Source organism: Pristis pectinata, chromosome 4, assembly GCF_009764475.1.
Source record: "Pristis pectinata isolate sPriPec2 chromosome 4, sPriPec2.1.pri, whole genome shotgun sequence".
Lineage (NCBI taxonomy): Eukaryota > Metazoa > Chordata > Chondrichthyes > Rhinopristiformes > Pristidae > Pristis > Pristis pectinata.
The window spans coordinates 62,377,365-62,399,365 of record NC_067408.1 but is presented as its reverse complement, the minus strand read 5'-3'; the positions used below and the strand labels follow the sequence as shown (position 1 = coordinate 62,399,365).

The 22,001-nt window shown below is 41.5% G+C and overlaps 1 protein-coding gene across 1 annotated transcript in view; it reads left to right on the top strand.

The window, feature by feature from the left end:
• vwa8 (von Willebrand factor A domain containing 8) overlaps nt 1-22,001 on the top strand; it is a 321,854-nt gene that overhangs the window by 73,016 nt on the left and 226,837 nt on the right. The window contains exons 10-12 of the mRNA XM_052013855.1: nt 2,461-2,589; nt 14,032-14,166; nt 14,269-14,346. Coding sequence (XP_051869815.1) covers nt 2,461-2,589; nt 14,032-14,166; nt 14,269-14,346 — 342 coding nt within the window. The remainder of the gene's footprint in view (nt 1-2,460; nt 2,590-14,031; nt 14,167-14,268; nt 14,347-22,001) is intronic.

The window sequence follows — 22,001 nt, the reverse complement described above, 5'->3', positions numbered from 1 at the left end:
GGAAGTTATGGATCAGAGCTGAGGCTGGCAGATGGTTACTGTACTTTCTCCAGCCCTTCTAGGAGTGGCTTCTTCATCAAAACATAGGTTTCCTGAATTTAGCTTTATCCTGTATTGCCAGTGTGAATTCCTAAGTAAGTTTTTCATTCATTAATATTTGGGCAAACCCCTAAAAATATTAAGCAAAGCTTGCATTTACATACACTTTGAGCATCCTCAGGCTAGTGCAATGTGCTGCTTAGTCAATTAGTTACTTCTAAACTATACACAAAAAGACACAGCAAAGTTCAAAAAACACAAGTGAGTTCACTGACTAGATAATCTGCTCTTTGTAGTTTTGGTTGTTGAGTTTTTGCCATGTTGTCATGCATTCCTTATTTCTTATGAGGAGGTGTTATAGGATATTATCATACATTCTTAAGCTTTACTATATCATATTCATACATTGTACAAATAAGAGCTCATTATTTTACAACAATCTTAAGTCTTTTCTCTTTCCAAGGCATCCATAACACAAGCATGTTCAGACCTGATTACACACTACAATCTGTTTGACTAATTTATTATATACCCACTACATCTCTTATCTTTTCTAATGGTCAGTTAATAATGTATTGTCTCCTGTCCTCCAAGCCTAACTGTGTATTACCTCAGCTACTGTGGAATTAAAAGTTAACACATTTGTGGGAATATTTTGCATTTAAAAATGCTCACTATTGTTATTCTAGCTGATTCATGATCCCAGAAACAACAATAACTCATCTGACCAGACAAGGTTCAGATGCTAATGGTTGAGGGAATTGAACGTTTTGCCAAAAAAATGAGTTAATCTCCATGTTTTACTTGAATGGTGTGATGTAATCCTTTGTATGTGCTTTAACAGGCGTATAGAGTCCAGGTTTTGAATCTTAACAGAAAAAAGGCAATTCTGTTGGTGACACACTTCCTTGCTATTGTACTGAATTGTCAATAGGATTATGGATGAAAAACCAGAAATGGAGCTTGAATTAACAGGAGCTCTTCCAACGGAGTCAAGATAGCAGACTCATCTGTGAGCTGCTATTTCACCCAATTTTGAGGAAAGAAGTAGTAATGCAGTATAGGGTCAGGAGATTCAGATCTTCTTATCACTTAGTTGGTTCTTTTTGGAGATTTGATTATTTTGAAAGCTATTTAAAAATAATCTGGTGATTGATTGTCAAACAGCTCTCTCTTTGTAATGTTGTGGTATGGCACTTCTCAGACACACTAGTTTGCCTTTCTAAATTTGGTGAAGACATCAGATTAACTACTGTGTCATAGTTTCTCTTTGAAGTGTTTCTTTCAGTACTGTATTTTGTATTACATACACATTGCCAAGTGCAAATGTGAGTGCGTATTTTAAAATCATTCATCATGACTTTTCATCATATGTTCTACAAGGATTGAATTGAGATGAAGTAAGTCGGTCACTGGAAGGATGGCAGTGTTGGCTGGTCCCAGACGCTTGGCTGTGTTTGCTTTGGCTGATTATGAGAGTTGTAAGACTCCATGCAGGCTGTAAAGTTCCCATTTTCTATCCTTCCTTTCCTTGAGAGCCTTTTCTCAGCCTAGCTCTGAAAATGAACTGGGTTAACTTGTTTGTTAATTCATTCATTTTCGGGGTCTGGGCATTGCTAGCAAGGTCAGCACTTTTTGTCTGTACTTAATTGCCCTTGGACAGCTACAGTCCTTCTGGTGAAGGTGCTCCCATCGTGCAGATGGGGAATGAATTCCAAAATTTAGCCCAACAACAGTGAAGGGCCAGTGATATACTTTCCATTCAGAATCCTTTGTCATCTGGAGGAGAATCTGTAGGCAGCAGTGTTCCCATGTATCTGCTGCGAATGTCCTTCTTGATAATATAAGCCATACATTTGGGAAATGCTGTTGGAGTAGCCTGGGCAAGTAATTGCAGTACATATTGTACATGGTACACTGCTGTGCATCAGTGGTGGAAGGAATGAAGGTTTAGAGTAGTTGATGGGGTGCCAATCAAGCAGGCTGCTTTGCCCTAATGGTGCTTAGCTCCTTAAGATTTTGGAACTGTATTCATCTAGTCAAGTGAAGACATTTTACATTGCACACCTGACTTGTGCCTTGAAGATATCAGGGGTGAGTCACTGTCCCCAGCCTCTGACCTGCTCTTGTAGCCACTGCAGTTATGTGTCTGAAAACTTTGAGACCAGAGTTCCCAACAGAACATTTATTTGCAAATCCCATAGTATCAATATTAACCTGCAGCAAAGTACCATTTTGTACACCTTTCAGGGAAAGTGCCCTGTTAACATGTTGCATCAGAAGTTGTAACATGATATACTTACAGATCAATGTTGCAGATGTACACTCACGACGTGGAGACTGTTTAACTTGAGTTTTTCCTTGTTATTGAGATGTATCATTTACTTAACAATCAATAAACTAAAAATCTATTCATTTCAGAAATTTGATTTACTTGACTCTGCAAGTTCCTCTCTCCCAAATGGAGTTACTGATATTAAAGAAACAAATAGAGAAACTTCACAGGCCAAGGCTATTATTCAAATTGGTGACAAAGAGGTGGCCATTAAGGTAATTAATTCTCTTGATGATGATAGAACAAACTGAATGCATATTGAATTGAGTATTTAATTTCCAATAATCACTTTTAACCCTTCACTTGGTTCCTGTTTATAAAAGAGCTTGTTGCAATAGCATCTTCAGTTCTTTAAAACTTTTGCAAACAGATTCTGTCTGATATCCAGTTATCATAGCAATTAGATTTTAAGTTTAATGAACAACACTGTTTTTACAAAAAACACACTCCAACAAGATTATATATCAGAGGAAGGTTTATCATGTAACAAATAAATACAACTTTGATTCCTTGTGGAGACATTCTGTTTAAACATTTGTGCAAGTAAATTGGTTTATTATTGTCACATGTACCAAGGTACAGTGAAAAACTTTGTTTTGCATGCCATCCATACAGATTATTTCATGTCAGTACACTGAGGAAGCACAAGGGGAAAGCAAGAACAGAATGCACAATAGTGTTACGGTTACAGTTTGTATTATACAGCAAGATTGTATTGGTATAAAATGTAAGTTTGTTAGCATCAGTAATCGTTTATGACTACATCGTTCTCATCTGAGGAAGTTAGGAATTATTGTTAATTGGGTTCTTGGTTGTTGTTGTGCAAGGACAACCTAATTGACTGCCCCATGTTTATGAAATTGGCCTGAAATGGATGGTGCAATCTGGTATTTCTGCAGGACCATCTTTTAAGACTTTGGTGGATGATTGACCATGTGAGTCAATTCCTTGATCTTGCACTCCCAGCCGGAATCCTTACAGCTAGAGGAACTCAGCAGGCCAGAGAGCATCCATCTACTGTCCTTTGTTTCTCTATCCTTACAGCTAACATAGGCCATTACATTACAGCACTGCACCTGACAGCTGTTGATTGGTAGAGTAAGGAATTTACCCTTGCTTGTTGAATAGCATTAAAACGAAGCCTAATTCAGTGATATTTAGTTTACTGTAAGTAAACAAGGTGCAGTTTATTATTTCAGTTTTTTATTGGATCCAGTTAAATGAGCCAGATTTACATTGGCTCAACGGTTACCTGCAATTTCAATTTGTGCTGTTCCCTGCGTGGCTAACAAAAACAGAAAGTGTTAGAAACACTCAGCAGGTCAGGCAACAAATGAACAAGGAGAAACGTTTAATGTTTCAGGTCTGGGATGCTTCATCAGCCCCTGGAGTTTTTTGATTTTCAGTCCCTATATGGCTAAATATTCGTAACTACTCTAGTTGTTGAATAGAGATGAAAAAAATCAGTCTGTGAAGCTGGGATTTATATTCCAATACAAAAGCATTATAACATGTTGGTAAATTGCTTTATTATTGTCACATATACGGAGATACAATGAACAACTGTTTTAGAACATAGAACGTTACAGCACAGTACAGGCCCTTCAGCCCACAATGTTGTGCTGACATTTTATCTTGCTCTAACATCTTTCTAACCTTTCCCTCCCACTTGGCCCTCCATTTTTCTATCATTCATGTGCCTGTCTAAGAGTCTCTTAAATGTCCCTAATGTATCTGCCTCCACCATCTCTGCCGGCAGTGTATTCCACACACCCACCACTGTGTAAAAAAAAACTTACCCCTGACATCCCCCTTATACCTTCCTCCGATCACCTTAAAATTACGTCCCCTTGTGTGAGCCATTTTCGCCCTGGGAAAAAGTCTCTGTCCACTCAATCTATACCTCATCATATTGTACGCCTCTATCAAGTCATCTCTCATCCTCCTTCACTCTAAAGAGAAAAGCCCTAGCTCGCTCAACCTATCCTCATAAGACATGCTCTCCAATCCAGGCAGCATCCTGGTAAATCTCCTCTGCACCCTCTCTAAAGCTTCCACATCCTTCCTATAATGAGGCAACCAGAAATGAACACAATACTCCAAAAGTGTGGTCTAGCCAGAGTTCCATAGAGCTGCAACATTACCTGGAGGCTCTTGAACTCAATACCCCGACTAATGAAGGCCAACACAACATACGTCTTCTTAACAACCCTATTGACCTGCACAGCAACCTTGAGGGATCGATAGACATGGGCCCCAAGATCCCTCTGTTCCTCCATACTACTAAGAGTCCTGCCATTAACCTTGTATTCTGCCTTCAAATTTGATCTTCCAAAGTGTATCACTTCACACTTTCCAGGTTAAACTCCATCTGCCACTTTTCAGCCCAGATCTGCATCCTATCAATGTCCTGTTTAACCTACAGCAACCTTCTACACTATCCACAACACCACCAACCTTCGTGTCATCTGAAACTTACTAACCCACCCTTCCACATCCTCATCCAAGTCATTTATAAAAATCACAAGGAGCTGAGGTCCCAGAACATATCCCTGCGGAACACACTGGTCACCAACCTCCAGGCAGAATACGCTCCATCTACAACCACTCTCCATCTTCTATGGGCAAGCCAATTCTGAATCCACACAGCCAGGTTTCCCTGAATTCCATGCCTCCTGACTTTGAATGAGCCTTCCATGAGGAACCTTATCAAATGCCTTACTGAAATCCATGTACACCATATCCACTGCTCGACCTTCATCAATGTGCTTTGTCACATCCTTAAAGAATTCAGTCAAGCTCGTGAGGCATGACCTGCCCTTCACAAAACCATGCTGACTGTCCCTAATCAGCCTACGCTTCTCCTAATGCCCATAAGTCCTGTCTCTAAGAATCTTCTCCAGTAATTTGCCCACCACTGAAGTAAGACTCACTAGTCTAATTCCCAAGGTTATCCCTACTCCCTTTCTTGAACAAAGGAACAACATTTATCACCTTCCAATCATCTGGCACTGCTCCTGTGGTGACTGAGGACACAAAGATCATCGCCAAAGGCACAGCAATCTCTTCCCTTGCTTCCCGTAATAACCTTGGATATATCCCATCTGGCCCCAGTGACTTATCTATCCTAATGTTTTTCATGTATCAGCCTATTGTATGCCATCCTCAAACATCAAGGCCTCTCTCACTGGTGAATACTGAAGCAAAGTATTCATTAAGGACCTCCCCTACCTCTTCCGATTCGAGGCACACATTTCTTCTTTTATCCCTGCTCGGTCTACCCTCACTCTAGTCATCCTCCTATTCTTCACATATGCGTAGAATGCCTTAGGGTTTTCCTTAATCCAACTCACCAAGGCCTTCTCATGCCCCCTTCTAGCTCTCTTAAGTCCATTCTTAAGCTCCGTCCTGGCTTCCTAGTAACTGTCCAGGTCCCAGTCTGATCCTTGCTTTCTAAACCTCAGGTAAGCTTCTTTCTTCCTCTTGACAAGATGTTCTACGTCTCTTGTAAACCATGGTTCCTTCACTCTACCATCCTTACCCTGCCTCAATGGGACAAACTTATCCAGAACCCCATGAAAGTACTCCCTAAACAACCTCCACATTTCTGTTGTGCTTTTCCTCAAGAACATCCATATCCAATTTACTATACCATAGAACCATACAGCACAAAACAGGCCCTTCGGCCCACCATGTTGTGCCGTCCATCAAACCACCCTCACACTATCTAACCCTTTCCTCCCGCATATCCCTCTATCTCACATTCTTCCATGTGCCTATCCAACAAACTCTTGAACCTGTCCAATGTATCTGCCTCCACCACCACCCCAGGCAGTGCATTCCATGCACCAACCACTCTCTGGGTGAAAAACCTCCCCCTGACATCTCCCCTCAACCTCCCACCCATAACCTTAAAGCCATGCCCCCTCGTCTTGAGTATTGGTGCCCTGGAAAGGAGGCGCTGACTGTCTACTCTATCTATTCCTCTCAATATTTTATATACCTCTATCATGTCTCCTCTCATCCTCCTCCTTTCCAGTGAATAAAACCCTAGCACCTTAAGCCTCTCCTCATATTCCATACGCTCTAATCCAGGCAGCATCCTGGTAAACCTCCTCTGCACCCTCTCCAACACCTCCACGTCCTTCCTATAATGCGGCAACCAAAACTGAACACAGTACTGTAAGTGTGGTCTAACTAGAGTTTTGTAAGGCTGCATCATCACTTCGCGGCTCTTAAACTCAATCCCACGACTTATGAAAGCTAACATCCCATAGGCCTTCTGAACTGCTCTATCCACCTGTGAGGCAACTTTCAGTGAACTGTGAATATGAACCCCCAGATCCCTCTGCTCCTCTACACTGCCAAGTACCTTGCCATTTACCTTGTACTGTGCCCTGGAGTTTGTCCTTCCAAAGTGTACCACCTCACACTTCTGTGGATTGAACTCCCTCTGCCACTTGTCAGCCCAGCTCTGCATCCTATCAATATCCCTCTGTAAGTTCCAACAGCCCTCCACACTATCCACAACACCGCCAGTCTTAGTGTCGTCCACAAACTTACTAACCCAGCCTTCCACCCCCTCATCTAAGTCATCTATAAATATCACAAAAAGTAGAGGTCCCAGAACCGATCCCTGCAGGACACCACTAATCACTGGCCTCCAATCAGAGGGCACTCCTTCCACCACAACCCTGCGCTTTCTACAGGCAAGCCAATTCCTAATCCACACAGCCAAGTTTCCCTGGATCCCTTGGCCTCTGACCTTCTGAAGAAGCCTACCATGAGGAACCTTATCAAACGCCTTACTAAAATCCATATAGACCACATCCACCGCACTACCCTCAATCTTCCTCATCACCTCCTCAAAGAACTCTATCAGGCTTGTGAGACAAGATCTTCCCTTCACAAAGCTATGCTGGCTGTCCCTAATCAGTCCACGATTCTCCAGGTGTTCATAGATCCTATCCCTTAGAATCCTTTCTAACAGCTTACCCACCACAGACGTAAGGCTCACCAGTCTGTAATTCCCTGGACTATCCCTACTACCTTTTTTGAACAAGGGGACAACATTCGCCACCCTCCAATCCTCCGGCACCATCCCCGTGGACGATGAGGACTCAAAGATCCTTACCAGCAGTTCAACAATCTCCTCCCTCGCCTCTCGAAGCAGCCTGGGGAACATCCCATCAGGCCCCAGAGATTTATCTGTCTTGATATTATTTAACAACTTCAACACATCCTCTCTTGATATCTACAACCTCGAGAACATTACCCTTACCAGCACTCCCTTCCACGTCATCAAGACGCCTCTCCTTGGTGAATACCGAAGAGAAGTATTCATTGAGAACTTCTCCCACTTCCGCTGCCTCCAGGCACATTGTCCCACCTTTGTCTTTAATCGGACCTACCTTTACCCTAGCCATCCTCCTACCCTTCACGTACGTGAAAAAGGCCTTGGGATTTTCCTTAACCCTACTAGCCAACGCCTTTTCATGTCCCCTTCCAGCTCTCCTCAGCCCTTTCTTAAGTTCCTTCCTCACTACTCTATATTCCTCACGGGCCCTGTCTGAACCTTGCTGCTTATACCTTATGTATGCTACCTTCTTCTCCCTAACTAGTTGTTCCACCTCTCTCATCACCCACGGTTCCTTCACCCTGCCATTCCTTCTCTGCCTCACTGGGACATATTTAACCCTAACATCCTGCATAAGATCCCTGAACATTGACCACATCTCCATGGTACATTTCCCTTCAAAAAGGACATCCCAATTTACACTCCCAAGTTCTCTCCTTATAGCATCATAGTTCACCCTTCCCCAATTAAATATCTTCTTGTCCTCTCTGCACATGTCCCTGTCCATGACAATTTTAAAGGTTATGGAGCAATGGTCACTGTCCCCCAAATGCTCACCCACCAATAGATCCTTCACCTGTCCTGGTTCATTTCCTAAAACTAGATCTAGCATGGCATTCCCTCTAGTTGGCCCGTCGACATACTGCGTCAGGAATCTCTCCTGGACACATTTAACAAATTCTGTCCCATCTAAACCTTTGGCACTAAGCAGGTTGCAGTCTATATTTGGGAAGTTGAAGTCTCCCATTATAACAACCCTGTTATTTTTGCTTCTCTCTGAACACTGCCTGCCAATCTGATCTCTACCGCTACCGGGGGGCCTATAGAATACTCCTAGTAGAGTAACTGCTCCTTTCTTGTTCCTTACTTCCACCCATACGGACTCTAGAGATGATCCTTCTACAACATCCATCCTTTCCACAGCCGTAACAAGTGTCCCTGACCAGTATCGCCACCCCTCCTCCTCTTCTCCCCCCCTTCCCTATCCCTCTTAAAACACCGAAAACCAGGAATATTCAATATCCACTCCTGCCCTGATGTCAGCCACGTCTCAGTAATAGCCACAATATCATAGTCCCCGATACTTATCCAAGCTCTCAGTTCATCTCCCTTATTCCTGACACTTCTTGAATTTAAGTAAACACACTTCAGTCCATCTACCTTACTACTTTTATAGCCTGTATTCTGCTTCTCCTTCCCCAAAGCCTCTCTACCTGTTTGATCTAACTTTTCCCCATCCCCTTCTTCCTCTGACCTACTCCTCCAGTTCCCTTCCCCCTCACAAACTAGTTTAAACCCTCCCAAACCACCCTAGCAAACCTCGCCACAAGGATATTGGCCCCCTTCTGGTTTGGGTGTAACCTGTCCTCTCTGTACAAGTCCCACCTTCCGGAGAAGAGATCCCAATGATCCAGAAATCTAAAATCCTCCCTCCTGCACCAGCTTCTCAGCCACACATTTATCTGCCACCTCCTCCTGTTCCTGCCTTCACTATCGCTTCCAATTTACGCTTCCAAGTTCCTGCCTAATAGCATCATAATTCCCCCTCCCCCAATTTAATATTTTCCCATATTGTCTGCTCCTATCCCTCTCCAAGGCTATGGTAAAGGTCAAGGAATTATGGTCATTGTCTCCAAAATGCTCTCCCATCAAGAGATCTGAAACTTTATCAGGCTCATTGCCTAGTACCACGTCCAGTATGGCTTTTCTAGTCAGCTATCCATAGACTGTCAGGAATCCTTCCTGGACAAACCTAACAAACTCTGCCCCATCTGTCCCCTTTACACTAAGGAGGTGTCAATCAATATTAGGGAAGTTAAAATCACCCATGACAACAACCCTGTTATTTTTGCACTTCTCCAAAATCTGCCTCACGATCTGCTCCTCACTGACTCTGCTGCTACTGGGGGGGTCTGTAGAATACTCCCAATAGAGTGATTGCTCCCTTCCCGTTTCTGACTTCTGCCCACACTGAATCAGTGGACGATCCCTCCAGGAAAATCCTCCCTTTCTACAGCTGTGACACTGTCCCTGATCAGCAAAGCCACTTCCCCACATCCCTTACCTCTGTCCCCGTCCCTTTTGAAACATCTAAACCCTGGAATATCCAGCAGCCATTCCTGCCCTTGTGACAGCCAAGTCTCTGTAATGGCCACAACATCATAGTTCCATGTACTTACCCACGCTCTTAAGTTCATCATCCTTATTTCTGATACTTCTTGCATTAAAGTAGACACACTTCAGCCCATCCAACTGACTGCAGTTTTGCCCTTTCAACTGCCTATCCTACCTCACAGTCTTTCTACATGCTGCATCTACATGTACACTAAATGCACCAACTTCTGACCCTTTTTTACAGGTCATACCTTCCCCAGAAGAGATCCCAATGATCAATAAGTCTGAAACCCTGCCCCCTGCACCAACTCCTCAGCCATGCATTCATCTGCCAAATCATCCTATTCTCACCTTCACTGGCAAATAGCACATGCAGCAATCCAGAGATTACTACCCTTGAGGTCCTGCTTTTCAGCTTCCTACCTAGCTCCCTGTCTTTAGGACCTCATCTCTTTTTCTACCTATGTTATTGGTACCAATACGTACCATGACCTCTGGCTTTTCACCCTCCCCCTTCAGAATGCTGTGGACCCGATCTGAGACATCCTGACCCTGACACCTGGGAGGCAACATACCATCCAGGAGTCTCTTTCACGTCCACAGAATCTCCTGTCTGCCCCCCTTACTCTGGAATCCCCTATCACTATCACTCTCCTCTTCTCTCCCCTTCCCTTCTGCACCACACAACCAGGCTCAGTGCCAGAGACCTAGGTAGGTCGTTTTCCCCCCCAGCAGTATCCAAAGCGGTGTACCTGTTTTTCAGAAGAATGGCCACAGGGGTACTCTGCATTACCTGCCTATTCTCCTTCCTTCTCCTGACAGTCACCAAGCAACCTGCCTCTTTCAGCTTAGGAGTGACTGCCTCCCTGTCGCTCTTATCTATAAACTCCTCGTTCTCCCGTAGGAGCTGAAGGTCATCCAGCTGCAGCTTCAATTCCCTAACATGGTCTGTAAGGAGTTGCAGCTGGATGCACCTCGTGTAGATATAGCTATCAGGGAGACTGGAGGTCTCCCAGAACTCCCACATCTCACAAGATGAACACACCACTGACCTTGGAGCCATTCTAACCACTCTAGCCTGACACTGAAGGAAAAATCAAAGAAAGGAATAAAGAAACTTACCAGAGACCTAACTTAGCCTCCGCCTCCTCTCACCGAAGCTTCTTGAGCCAAAGCCTCAAGTGCTCCACTCTAATACTGGTCCACTCCCAAAATGGCCACTCTGCTTATAACTACCTTCCTTTTATTTGCTGCTGTTAATTACCTAATCAACTAGTAACAAATGTGCCTCTTTTAGACACTTGTAAGATGAAACTTGCAAGCACATGCACAGAGACTCACCTCTTTGCAAAGCTCCTGCTCCAAATCCATGCCATCCATACAAATCATTTCATTACAACAGTGTACTGATATAGTACAAGGGAAAAGCAATAGCAGAACGTCGAATGAAGTGTTACAGGCTACTGAGAAAGTGCAGAGCAGGCAGACAATAAAGTGTGAGGCCATAACAAAGTAGATTGTAAAGTCAAGAATCCACCTTGTCATACTAGGGGACTGTTCAGTAGTCTTATAACAGCAGGATAGAAGCTCTCCTTGAGCCTGGTGGTACGTGTTTTCAGGCTTTTGTATCTTCTGCCAGATGGTAGGGGAAAGAAGAGAGAGTGGGTATATACAGAGGTACTTCTGGTTTGAATCAGGCACTTGCTTCAATCAAAGATAATTATTTATCTTTTTTATTCCTTGAAATATTCTTCTCTTGTTTGTACAAGTTGAATGTACATTGTGCTTAAGTTCTCAACACTGATGAGTCAATTATACTTAGGGAATGTACAAAAGGTACTTAAACATGTTTGATTCAGTAAAGTTTTTTATTTGTTTTGAGGCAAGTGAAGGAGTAAACAAACTACCAACTTTCCATTGGAAAAATTATTTCTACAGTACATATTTTCCAGTGCAGTAAGCCCAGAGAACTTCTTCCTTCACTGTAGTTAACTTTGCTTTTCAAAAAGGTTTTGACAACTTCTGTTGTTAACAGAGAATGTGAATGTTCTCATTAAGATTTGACAGAGAAAGAGATGTGTTCATTTAGTTTCATATTTGGATCAAACAATAAGTGAGTTATATTTTGAAAGCTCCAATTACTACTTCAGTTTTGTTGAAGATTTGTAATCAGTAATTCCCTACAATTGTGGGAGATGCACATAGTCATGTAGATAGACAAACAATGAGTGATAGAGAGAGACAGGCAGATGAAAGCACACAGTTACCTAGATCCCTTAGATTGTGTTGGACGTGGAATTACTCCTCTTCCACCGGCAGTGATGGTTAGCATGTGCTTTAAGCTTACCTTGTATGCTGTCAGGCATCACACTTGGCCCCATTATCCATGGCGACTCCTTGTAGAGCAGTCCACTTAGTCCCACTTCCCTGCTTTTTCCCTGTAGCCCTGGAACTTTTTTCTCCTCGAGTGCTTATGCAGTTGTCTTCTGAAGACTACATTGGCTCAGCTTAATGCACAGGAAGTGATTCCAGGGAGAGAAGATTTGGGAAATCACTCCTCCTGCAGGGAGTGATTTCCAAATCATCACCACTCTCTGTGTTTAAAAGAATTTCTTTCCTAGCATCTGCACGTGTCCTTTACCCAACACTTTCGCTATTGAAAGTGGCCTCCCTCTATTCACTCTCCCCCAACCATCACAATCTTGTATACTGCTACATGCAGTGGCAACTCAAAGCTCTCTGTTGCTTGCAGTTTTAATTCTCCATCCTACTCCCACTCTGTACTATTTGTCTGTGGCCTCCTGCACTGTTATAATAAGCCCAATGTAAGCTTGACAAACATCACCTCATCTTCCATATGGGCCCAATGCAGCCTTCCAAACTCAGTATTGAATTCTATAACTACAGTAGCCCACTTTCTCAGTTTCTATCAGAACTTGCCATTTCTACCAGACATCCATCTGTGATATTGACTCCGTTTATCTTTCTCCATTAGCACAACCTGATCTGTTGGTCATATTCTTCTGACATATATTTTGCAACTTTTACATTTTTTGTTGGTGTTCCCATTCTCTAACTACTTCTCATTTCCTAGCTTTCATTCATTCTCTCTCTTTCTCTAACTGCTCCCAATTAACCCACAAGACTAAATGACCTCCATCACTTATCCCCACAGCAACCCTGACCTCATCCTACCAGAGATGTTCCCTAGCTATCCCTCCCCAACCCTCTCTGCAACTTAATATCAACTTGCTTTCCTGTTCTAATGAAGGGTCCTGTATCTGAAAACATTAACTCTTTTTCGCTTTCTGCAGATGCTGTTTGACATGCTGAATGCTTCCTATACTTTCTGTTTTAATTTCTGGTTTCCAGCATCTGCGGTTTTATTTTATTTCCAGCAATGCCTTCTTTCTTGTTGGGCTAAAAGCAAACTGGTCAAGGATATTTTCCTGACACTTAAGAAATTCCTCCCCCTCTTTATCCTTTTCTAACATTATCTCATTCAATATCAGTGTAATGGAAATTTCCCAGTATTACTCTTATAATGCTCTTGCACACCTTTGAAATTTCCCTGTAGATTTGCTCCTCTATCTCTCTCAGTTTTTGGTGCCCATGGAATACTCCCAGTAGTATGTTAGTGTTCTTCTTGCTCCTTAACTCGAGCCAAAATGACCCAGTTCTTCATCCTTCAAGTATATTCTCTCTTGGAATATATTCCTTAATTAATACTGCCACCCACCACCACTACTTCCCTGAATTTCTGAAGATCTTGGTCAATTTCTACAATTGCTTTATGAAGTATTTACAATGAAGGTTTGTGCGCCATTTTACCCCAATCCTCTTGGCAATCCTTTGGAATCAGACAAATACCTTCCACTCTTGAAACCTCACAAAATCTGTACTATTCAAATAAGCTATGTTATTCAGATGATATATCGGCACATAGTGTAGCAAAAATGCCACAAAGTTGCACAAATGATGTCAAACTGTAATGAAGTGATATATAAAATTCTGGAAGGTGTAACTAAATGGATATACTGTGTCAGGTAAAGCAGAAAATAATCTCCTCCGAGTACATTTTTGGCATCCAATTTATTTTACAGACTGCATTGAGTTAAAGATTGATGTTGATATTCTGTTTTATTAAAAGTAACAATTATCTGATTTTAATCTGTGAATTTTATAGATCCCCACAGGAACAAAACCAATAAAGTTTCACACAAAGTCATCAAATTTCATCAGAACATCCAGTCACAATAGACTTCTAGCAGAGATGATGCAGTCACACATGGTAAAGGATATGTGTTTAATTGGTGGAAAGGTAATATAAATGAAGATTATGTTGTGCGTTATAAAGCTCACACAGGTACCAATTTCACTTGACCTATATGATTCATTAAAAAACATCTATTCTATTATCCAGGGTTGTGGCAAAACTGTGATTGCTAAGGAATTCGCTGACCTGCTGGGCTATAGCATTGAACCCATCACTCTTTATCAGGTAATCTTGCACTTGCATTAAACTAAATGCTTTTTGTGATTTTTTAAGACTTGGTGATTGAGGGAGGTAATTGGCCAAGGACACGGAATGCTCACAATTTAGATTAATGTGGACAAAGGTTGGGAAGTAGATGAGCGATGGTTCTAAGTTACACAGAGATGCGATCGAAGGTGTGAAGATGAGGTGAAAGCTTTAAGAAGTTAGAAACAACAAACAATCTGCTGGAGGAACTCAGTGGGTCGAGCAGCATCTGTGGGGAGAAAGGAATTGTTGACCTTTCAGGTTGAAACCCTGCATCAGTTCTGCAAGAGGTGGTTTGTTCCCATGTGTCTCCTGGCCTTGCAGTAGAGGTCACAACATTTGGAAGTGTTGTTGAGGTAAGCTGGCCAATTAAATGCATAGCATTTGCATATACTGCACTCTTCAGTTACTCTGCACTGGTGTTGAAGTGAAAGTATGTTTCAAGTGTAGTCAACTGACTACATTGCTCTGGATAGTTTTCAGCTTCTTGAATGTTGTTGGAGTTGTAATCCTCCAGACAAGTAGAGTGCATAACATTGTGGCTCCTGAATGTGCCTTGTAGCTTGTGGAAAGGCATTTGGGTGTCAGGAGATGAATCACTCACCAACTTGCTTACCTGTTCTTGCAGCCATAATATTTACATGGCTGGTCCAGTTGAGTTTTCCTCTTGATGCTTCAGTTTTACCAGATCTCCCTAATGATGCCTGGAGCCAAGTGGTTCTGGTGAAACTCAAATTTGAACTTCAGCAAGTTGGTTATTGGTGAGTAAGTGGGGCTTGATGGCAATGTCAACAGTGCTTTCCATCACTTTGCTGATGATTGGGATTGATTGGGTGGCAATGACTGGATTGGATTTTGTTATACTTTTTGTGGATTTTGGCCTTTTTTTTTGTCAAGCATGGCCAGAGGCATGGTTAGCTCAGAGGTGCAGATCTTTAGTTGACATGTTGTTTGGTCCCATACCCTTGCTGTATCCAGTCCCTTCAGCCATTTCCCGATATCAGGTGAAGTGAATCAAATTCGCTGAAACTGGCTTAAGTAATCATGGGGATCTCAGTACCAAACTAGGGTGTCAGCTGAGAATCCAGAGTGCGATTTGAACCTTGAGCCTTTTGATTCAGAGGCAAGAGCTCTACTATTAAACTACAACTAATACCTAGGTCATAGAGTCAGACAGTATAGTAAAAGGCCCTTCAGCTCAACATCAAGCATCCATCGACACTAATTTCACATTAATCCTAGTGCTATCAGCTCATCCCAGATTCTACCACTCATCTACCTACTAGGGGCAATTGAGAGCCACCAGTTAATCTACCAAGCTGCACGTCTTTGGGATGTGGGAGGAAACCAGAGAACCTCGAGAGAATCCATGAGGACACATGGAGAATGTACAAACTCCACACAGATAGCACCCGAGGTCAGGTTCGAACTCTGTCGCTGGAGCTGTGCTGCCCACAGTGGCACAGAAATTGGACAGAGAAAGTAGACAAACTGGCAATCTAGTGGAACTAGGAATGACTTAGCTAATGGAAAAGTAATTCATGGTTTCAGAAGCAAATGTAATAAAAGAAGATTTTTTCCACGTATTATGAAGAAAAGTACAAGCGGGAAAGGGTGAACATCCAAAATAATGCTCAAGTTGAAAGTCAATAATTAACCTTCAGGTTGTGCTGCGAAGACTGGAGAAAAGCGCTCTGCATATGTAATGATAACGATTTGAATGTCAATGTTGGAATGAAGCAATAGAGAAACCAAAGGACTCAAAATAAATAAATCTCCACGAATAAAAGTTGCATGCCCAAATGTACCAAGAAAGTAGTAGGGAGATTTCTGAAGTGCTAGGGAGTTGGAGAACTCTCATTGAATTTTGAAACAGAGCCTGATAATCAGAGAAATGCAGTGAAGAGACAAATATTAATGTGGAATAAAATATTACACTGAACTGAAATTTATCATTGTGGTGATGGTCAAGGAAGGTGTGGCTAGCAGGGGCAAGTCCTGGTTGTGGTTTGAACATCACAAGTAGTCACTGTAAGGCCCAAATGTTCAATGTATTTCCTAAACATGCCAAATGAAAGGCTACTGCTTGAACTTCAGATCGAAAAACTACAGGTGCTAGAAATCTGAAATAAAATTAGAAAATGCTAAAAAATACTCAGCATGTCAATGTTTCAGGTCATTGCCCTTTCATCAGATCTGGGAAAGTAAGGAAGCAAGCATGTTTTATGTTCCAGGGTGGAGGAGAGATTGGAGGAAACCAAGAGGCTCTCTGAAAAAGGATGGTTACCAGGGTTTTCTCTCTTCATATGCTATCTGATCAGCTGAGAGTTGATTAACATAACGAATAGGAGCAGGATTAGGCTATTTGGACCTTTAAGCCTTTTCTGCCATTTATCAATGTCGCAGCTGAATTTTCCCTCTATGACAAGTACATTATTCTTTTTGTGAGGAGACCAAAACTGTACACAATACCCCAGGTGCAGTCTCATCAATGCTTTATATAATTGTCAAAAGACCCTGTCCTCAAATCCTCTTGTAATAACAGCTAATGTACCATTCGCCTTCCTAATTGCATGCTGCACCTCGATGTACAATGGCGTCTGGGTTCATTTTTATGTCAACATTATTCTGTTTCACACCGTTTAATAGATACTTCGTTTTTTCTGTTTTGCACAGTGGATAACTTCACATTTTTGCACATTATATTCCATCTGTCATATTCTTTCCAACTCCCTCAGCTGGTCTTTATCCCCTCAAAACCTCTTTACATCTTCCTCCTTACTTGCAATCCCAACTATTTTTGTAATCCTCAGCAAACTTGGAAATATGACATTTGGTCCCGTCATCCAAGTTGTTGCTATAGTTTGTGAATAGAGGTTTTGAGGGGATAAAGACCGGTCCTGTCACCAACATCCACTCTGTTCTCCTTGCAACTAAACCTTGCTTTTCCAGCTCTGTTGAAGAGTCATTGTCCTGAAACGTTGACCCTCTTCCAGTCTTTATAAATGCTGCCTGACCTTCTGAGTATTTCTAGCATTTTCTGTTTTTGTATATTGTATCTTTTACAACCGCAGACAGCCTGAAGTGTTGAGGTGCCCATGTCTACTCCTGAACAAAGTTGCTGTTGCAATGAAGGAAACACAGCAAATTTACACAAGCGTCAGTGAGATAATGCAATGATAAAGGGATGTATAACTAAACTGTACAGACCACAAGATGTCCAGTTTGGTTACTGAGCTGTGCTGAGTTAATTATGGAAGGCTTTAAGGTTGTCAAGAGTGGTGGAAATCAGAGCGTATTCCCATTTCTAGGAACAATACCCAGTTGGAAAAAAAAACTGTGTGAGGACAAGTTCCGACACTTCAGCTGTGTTGGCACCTGTCGTCAACTGTCCTCAGTATATATGAAGAATCATTTGAGTGTGGTACTAATGGTCACCAGGTGCCAATGAAACTGTCTTCAAGCAGCAGTCAGCTACCTTAAGTGAAGTGATGGGGGTGGGAGCAAAAATCAGTGAGCGAGAAGCAGGAGTAAATAGGGGAATGAAACTGGGACACCCAGAGCAATCATAGTTTGAGAAATTAAATGTTAAGCTTTTCATCATCCTTCAAGTCAATAGCAACCTTAAGGGTAATGGAAAATACAATATTTATAAGCCATGGAGAGATGTTATAATTGTGAATAGCTGTTGTAATAAATTGGAGGGAATAAAGGTGAAAATATCAAGGGTCACTATTTGTGATATTAAGCACAAACATTTTAATTGCCATCAGTTGTGGATATATTTACAGTTGGATTAATGCTATCATAAAGTCACAAACAGTGAATGTCACAGAACATTAAAGCTCAATCCCTTGGCTTTGATTTTGGAAAGATTAAAAGGAAGGAGCATCTGACAAATTAGCTTCAGGTTGGGAAAAGGAATTATGATTTACAAAAAACTCTGCTTCTCAAAACATGAAGAGCTCGTGTTTTACAAGTATGAGTACCAGGTTTGTGAAGAAACAAGTTAACAATCCAAATTAGGACAAATGAACAGTAGCCAAAGGAAAGAGCTTTTCAATGTGATGACAGAGTACAAAAGAACAGGGAATTTCAATCATTCTCTTCTGTTGAGCTATTTTAAGTCTCCTGTTTTTAGACCAGTCAGAAGAGGAAATCAGTGAGACGTGGTGAGATTAAAATGATTTCTAGTATGCAATGTTGCTGCAGAATTCATTTTGAAGCTGCTGTGACATAAAATGTACCATTGTTTCTATATTTGCACTGAAGGTTGTTTGTTTCCTTGGCAACAATCTCAAATGACATCTTTTTTCGGTGTATATTGCCACCCCACTTACATACTTAAGACTCTATAGCACATACTTAAGACTCTATAGCTTATCATCGGCTCAGTATTGAAATTTAGTTAATGAACTTAAATAAGCATTTATTTTTACTATAATGGTCACATAACATTGCACTTGTTAAGGAGGATTATTTTGGTTCACCAAAATCTTGAACTCTTTGAGAGGTATATGCACTTTTATATTTCTGACCCCATATACTGCTTATAACTTGTTCCCAAAAATATTCCTCATAATAAATACAGAAAAGAAAATAACCTTTTTCAAAACAGCGACACAGCTAGAAGAGCTGCTGCCTCAGAGCTCCAATAACCCAGATTCAATCCTGACCTCTGGTGTCATCTGTGTGGAGTTTCCACCTTCTCCCTGTGCCCAGATGGATTTCCTCTGGATGCTCCAGTTTCCTCCCACATTCCAGGTTGGTTAATTGACCACTGTAAGTTGCCCCTAGTGTGCAGGTGAGTGGTAGAATCTGGGGCAATTAGTTCAAGTTTATTGTCAAGGGCATACGTACCAGGGTATAAATGCCATGGAAAATTAGCTTTTCGCAGCTGCAGCACAGTACATTACAAACATGACAAGCATAAATTACATAAACTTAAATTAATGTGAATTATTCATAACTTAACACAATAATCAAAAAATAACATTATGACATTAGTGCAAACTGTGGGAAATATAGTCCAAGGTAGAATTAGGGTTTTTCAGGTCGGTGAAATCTAATGGGATTGGGGGATAACAAATGGAATTAGCATAGATTGATATAAATGTTATCGCCTTGCACATGATCGTCTGCCTGCACTGAACTTTCTCTGTAACTGTAACACTTTATTCTGCATTCTGTTATTGTTTTTCCCTTGTACTACCTCAATGCACTATTGTAATGAAATGATCTGTATGGGTGCCATGTAAAACAAAGCTTTTCACTGTACCTCAGTACATGTAACAATAATAAATCAATTTACCAATGGATGGTCAGCCCACACTCAGTAGACCCAAGGGCCTGTTTGTCTGCTGTACTCCTATGACTAGTATTTCAAAAATAAATTTTAATTTCCATGAATAAAGGTACAGATAAACTCCCCATCAGTTAAGAGAGCCCCTTTAGGATAGGCTTTCACTTACATCAGCTAAAAAGAGAGCATCATTATTTATTTGTGTTAACAGTATCTGAAGTGGTCCATATATTTCAGGAGCAAACTGATGCTCTATCCATATTATTGGCAAGAATAGGGCTGATTTCCCAGAGCCACCAAATTGAATATATAAACATGACAAACTCTACAAACCAAAGTTGGATTAAAAGAACGGATTGCTCCCCCACTAGAAATGTGCAATGGATGCCAAACCCATCGCACCCTCTAATAATGTTCATGCTATTAAGGAATTTAAATGCACATTTCAATTGCACTCTTTAAGGAGAGAGAATATTGTTACTTGCTTGCCTTTCAGGTTCTTTTATGTTTATTAAATGGTGCTCTGAAATTGTGCAACACACAACTATTAGAGCAAATTATTCCTTGAAATAATTTGCTGATATTCCTTGAAATGCAGCCACATACTTTATATGACAAATGCATAAGGGTCCAAGGGATAGGCATTAACTGCTACCTCGTCAGTATTTCCCTCATCCTGAGAATGAAGCCAATCTCACTTAAATCCTGGTGTGAGTCATTCGCACTGGGAACAGTTCATGCTTTCTTATTACAGTGATTGCCACTGATGAATCTGCAAAAGGTTCGATAGAAACCCTCATCAGTACACCTTTGGCAGGATTGAACAAAATTATTCTATTTTTCGATGCAAAGAAGTGAGCAGCTGAATTTATAGTGAATTTAGAAGCAGCAGTTTATGCATGATAATGCTGACTACATAGCAAAGAATGGCCTGTAATTGACTTTAATGTCTTGGAAATGATTTAAAAAGCACTATATAAAAGCGAGACTGTTGTAGTTTTATATCTATGAGGGCACATTACCACAGAACTCTCCTTAGTCATTAGCCACCTAAAATGGTTCATTTCACTTATCCAAAAGCTTTTTCTTCAGTCGGTCTGCAGAGAGCAGTCTGTATAGGCCAGTTGTTGAATTCTAGTTGAACATCAAACTGCTTGTAGATTTTCCCACGCTATTTATTTGGCTTATTCAGGCTTTGCATTTGGTTCCTGTATTGTCTCACCAGCTTGAGAAGTGCATAGGTTACTAGATGGCTCATTTAACGAGCACGTTTCAACAAAATAGGACATGATTTGTGTTTGATCATGAGGACGTATGTTACCAGTGCAAAGGTGAAAATTTGGGCACAGCCTCTATCTAGTTCAACTGGTTGAGAATCTGTATTCCAGTCTGCGGGGTTGGAGTTAATCTGGTGATTTTATTGGACCATCTGATATCTCCTTTTGAAACATTTAGTTAGTAAGGAAATGTCAAACGAATTGAGGAAGGTTGCCCAGATTATGTATCCTGCTGTTGATGGCTGGACTAAATCAGAGGTATCTAGAAGCATGATTTTGCCACAGAATCATTCACTGATTTGATTGATGGATCTGGATGGTGAAGGTAATTAGCGGCCTGGTTGCCATAGATTTCAACATATGTGATGCATTGTAGCATGCTGTTGAGCAGTCACGAATTCATTGTGCAATGACCAAGCCCAAGTACAAAACTAAAAGCAGAGTACAAGAGCAAAAGAGAACAAAGTGGAAGAATGTGCTCCCCAAGCAGAGACAACATGCATACAGATTATTTTGAGTTTTATTTTTATGGAAGAGTTTGGTAACTGGGTTATGTAATTTCAATTGAGGGTGACTACTAAATAACAAGGTAGCTGACCATTAAAGGTGATAGTAACTTCACAAGATGTGGTGTCCATATGCATGTGAAATAGGAGGACACAGTCTTTCATGTACCTTGTTGACATCCTGTATTTGGTGGTTCTCAGCTGTAAGATGTGTGTCATGAAGGAGGTTTGTTGGTGGAATTGCCACCTTTTGGCTGAGATATTAAACTATGACCTCCCGAGTGGAAATATAGTAACCAATGGTGTTATAGGTCCTCCCCGGCTTACAAACACCAAATTTATGTACAGCCCGTACATACAAACGAGTGATTGGGAGGCCGCCAGGATGGATTTGCCGGCTGCCTTGGGCATCTTCTGCCATATGGAAACTCAGTTTGCAGCCAAATTTCTGACTTGCAAACTGTCACAGTTCACAGGAACGGAACCCTGCCGTAACCTGGGGAGGACCTGTGTTCTTCCCAGTATCCTGATCAATATTGGAGACACAAA